The sequence below is a fragment of the Neltuma alba genome, unplaced genomic scaffold (assembly GCF_004799145.2).
Source record: "Neltuma alba isolate B1F8T4 unplaced genomic scaffold, ASM479914v2 tig00013169_pilon, whole genome shotgun sequence".
Lineage (NCBI taxonomy): Eukaryota > Viridiplantae > Streptophyta > Magnoliopsida > Fabales > Fabaceae > Neltuma > Neltuma alba.
In genome coordinates, this window is record NW_021637480.1 from 1 (window position 1) to 3,946 (window position 3,946).

Below are 3,946 nucleotides of genomic sequence, written 5' to 3' on the forward strand. Positions count from 1 at the left end.
AGAATTGACCTCATTATCTAACGCATAGATTTGTGATTGATCCGCTTCTCTGTCGACTTGACTTAGTTGTAATTCTTCAATCTTCATAGCAGCACCGTAGAACTGAGGGTTGCTCATCCTCACTAGCTGCATTATACTGAACTGCATCATCATCTTCATCTCTCCGCAATCGTTTACCAGAACCTTTTCTTCTGACCCTCTCCTTTCCTCTCACCCTCTTTCCAAGCTCAACTTGTGGGGTGGCTGGCACTATGGCTGGACTACCAAACTGGTCTCTCAAACATTCATGTGCAATTAATCTTATTCTAGAAATTGATTCAATTTGATCTGCATCCAGCCCATCAGTTGCAAAAGTGTCCGCTATATGTGCGATATCCCTCAAACCAGCATTCTGAAAACATTTGGGTTTGTTCTTTAAAAAGCATTTCAACTTACCTATAATATCTATAAGATGTAAATGCTAATTCGTGAAACATATATACTCACTGTTCTTTGAAACTCGGATGAGAGAGAAATAGGCCTTCCCACAAATCTGCGAGTAATTTTTAGATACCATTGTATGTACTCATTTTCATCTACCTCATCATAACCCTCGACAATATGGAGATGCCGGTCCATCCATTCACTAAGCTCCGATTCCATTTTCCCTGACAAATTGACACCACCATCAACTCCTCGACTCTTCCTCTCCCAGTGCTCCACATGCTCTGGAATTGATTGAAGCATGCCATATTGCCTTAGGCATCGATTCGGAAGATGCCTCTCTGCCTTGTCAAAACATATCAACATTGTCTTTGACCTCCCAAGAATTAAAGTGCTTTTGATGTCTTCTGGAATTACCGTACTGTCCATGCTTCTGTATGGCAGCCACTCCACCTGTGCATCAATTACACTAAACAATATTCTCTCTTGACAATATATGAGACTCTAACCAGATCACGAAATGGAGATAAGCCTCTTTTTGTGTCCATTAAAAATGGTAAGATATCGATTTGATACTCCAAAGGTTTTTTGTATCACAACAATACCTATATACTTAGTTTGAATTTCCCCTTTCCTGTGAAATTAAAATGATGCTATAAAATCTCTACAGAATCAAATCTCCTATAATTTGAAACATAATCATATCATCAAATCATTTTTAAAAAAAAGAAAAGAAATTAACACGAGCATGGATTTTCATCTAATCCTATTGAAAAGAAAAACAGAGAAATTTCGTTTAAAATAAATATTAAATATAAGACTTACATCACTTGGTTTTAGGGAATCCAAAGCCTTCCGGTAGAAAATTACATCACGATTTGCTGTTGGACCACTTTTTTTTCCTTTCCATCTTAGCACAAATGGAAATTGATCACGCATAGGATCGTGGTTAAGCTTTGGCCGGCCAATATTCAGGTAAAAGTAACTCCAGCACTGCAGAAGTACAAAGACTAGTTAGACAAGCATTTTGAAGAACGTTAAAAAGATAGCATTAAAAAAAATTATATTTAAAAATCATATGAGCAAATTTAACTGACCTGCAGTAGTGTTAAACAGCCACTAATAGTGCTTTGAGTTTTCAGAGAGGCATTTCCCAGAGCTCTATATAAAAATGCTAATGCTGCTGCACCCCAGGCATATCTTCCACATTGCTCAAAATTCCCAAATAACGGCAAGTACATTACGGGGACTTTGTTCCCAGTGGTGGTGGAAAATATGGTACTACCTACAAGATAAAGAAGATAGGCACGAGTATGTTGTTCTATTACTTCCATTGAAGCATTTTCAGGACAGTGAGAAAAGAACTCTTTCAACCAACTCAGCTTCACCATTCCACCACTTGTATAACCAGATTCAGGTGCTTTGCCAAGGTACTTTTCACAGACTGAACTGCATGCAGTATATGTTATACCTATTACAGGGTCCCCATCTATAGCCAGACCTAGTAAGAGAGCAACATCTCTGAGGGTTACCGTCATTTCTCCAACATTTAGGTGGAAAGTATTTGTTTCTCTTCTCCACCTTTCAACCAGGGCAGAGATAAGAGGGTTATCGAGACTAATGGCTGGAATTGATCTTAAGTACCCAAAACCAGCCTTCTGTACCAATTCAATCTGTTTATGAGTAAGTGTCCACTGATCAAGCTTTGAAGTGTGTTCATGGCATCTGAGAGCACCACGCTCCTGTTGATTCATTAACAAGACAACAATATAGCATAAGAAATCAAGACAGTGACGAGATTTTTCGAAGACAAACAAAGATGAAGAAAAAAGGACTGCCAGAAGGGAAAACTGCACCTGTCCTTCCCAAACTGCCGTAGATACATGCTTATCTTGATCATATAAAACTGAACCATCAATTGGTCCTGCATTAGTCGCATAAAGGTCCGCCACTTCTACTTCCATCAGTATAACTAATGAAAGAAACCCAAAACGAACATAAAATAAGAAGGAGCACCTTACAATTATTTAGGTTATCTTAACACATAAAAGAAAGAACTTGACAGGAAGGAGAGGAGTAAATAACAAAGGAAAAAGCATCCTATTAAAAGGAACAAAGAACATATAACGAAATTCAACATAACAAATCAAATCCCTACAAAAAGTCATTAGCTTATGAGTAACATATTCGAATAAATGAATAAACACAAACTCAATTTGATGTAAGATGAAAAGGAATTCCACCTTAAAAGGGGGGGTCTAAAGAATGTTCGAATGTAATACTTGAGAAAAATGAACGTCTAGTCAACTTCAAAGTAGCATTAAGCATGAATATAGGGAACAAAAATAATTTTCATTACTTGATCATATGTCTATGTTCTCGCGTCTTAAAACCAACATAAACAAATGTTAAAATCAATCTACTATTATTACCAAAGACGTCAAAGGATTCATACAGCGGATTCTAGTGCCCCCTCCAAAATAATTCTTTCGACAACAGTAGACATTAAAATTGATTGCTGTGAAGACGTCTTTAATTAAAAGCCCAAATTTTAAATAGTTGGCTTTCATATGAACGGCAAACAAGCAAACACATCAATCAATGAGAAAAGAAATAGTTAAAAATTACTTTCAATTGATCACTTTTCAATTTTCATTCAACGGCAATACGGATAGTATTAAGTTCATTAATTCACTTATTTGATTCAACAAAACCAGCTTCCTTCAAACTTTCATTCTTTCCTTCTTTTTTAAGATCAAGAACTCTTCAGAAAACAAATTCCTCCTCGCACCCCATGCCTTTCTCAGACCCCACCAACGTACTTCAATAATCATCACGTTTCCAGGAGGTTTCCTCAATCAGCTTTAAGGAAACAAAAACACGATGGCATTTACATTGCATTGCAGAATTATTTATTAAACCAAACAAAAACCCTAAAATAATCCAATTTGACAACCTTCAAGCTAGGGCTTGGCTGAGCATTGCCAACAATTTCTCAGGGACACAAACCCAGAAGAGAGCAAGCAGGGGAAGCAGCTGGCCCCCACTAGTATCTGGGATCAAGAAGCGAATCGAAACATCGGAAGAGATTGAAAAAAGAGAAGAAATCTGCATGGCCATGGCAAGGACTCGGACGAAGTAAATTGACATGCGTTTTAACTCCGAAAATTTGAAACGAAACAAAAGATAAAAGAGAAGTGAATTGTGAGGGAGAAGAAGGGAGGGGGTGATGGGTCCTTACAGTGAAAGGAGACGAACACGATACGACCTCCTCCGGCGTCGTTGCTTAGCTTAGCAGAGTGAGGGCAACAAACAAAAGAGTACAATTATTATTTATTATTATCTTAAGTGCGGCAGAAATAGGGATTTTCTTTTTTAATGGGCCCGAACATTACGTTGATCCGCTACGAGCCGCCCAACTTGGACCAACTTGTAAACAAATAAAAGATTACTGATTACAAAGGGTCGGGTGTAAGTTACAGAGCCCGTGCTTTACAATGTAATGAATCAAAATTCAAATTCT

At 37.7% G+C, this 3,946-nt stretch overlaps 1 protein-coding gene across 1 annotated transcript; it reads right to left on the minus strand.

The window, feature by feature from the left end:
• Window positions 1-76: 76 nt before the first annotated feature.
• LOC114735011 (protein MAIN-LIKE 2) lies at window positions 77-3,722 on the minus strand. Its single transcript, XM_028922667.1, has 6 exons — window positions 3,665-3,722; window positions 2,280-2,395; window positions 1,521-2,165; window positions 1,249-1,416; window positions 487-876; window positions 77-391 (listed from the first exon to the last, which is right to left on the minus strand). The coding sequence occupies exons 2-6, from the start codon at window positions 2,385-2,387 to the stop codon at window positions 77-79; spliced, it is 1,626 nt and encodes a 541-aa protein (XP_028778500.1). The 5' UTR covers window positions 2,388-2,395; window positions 3,665-3,722.
• Between the last annotated feature and the right edge of the window lie 224 nt (window positions 3,723-3,946).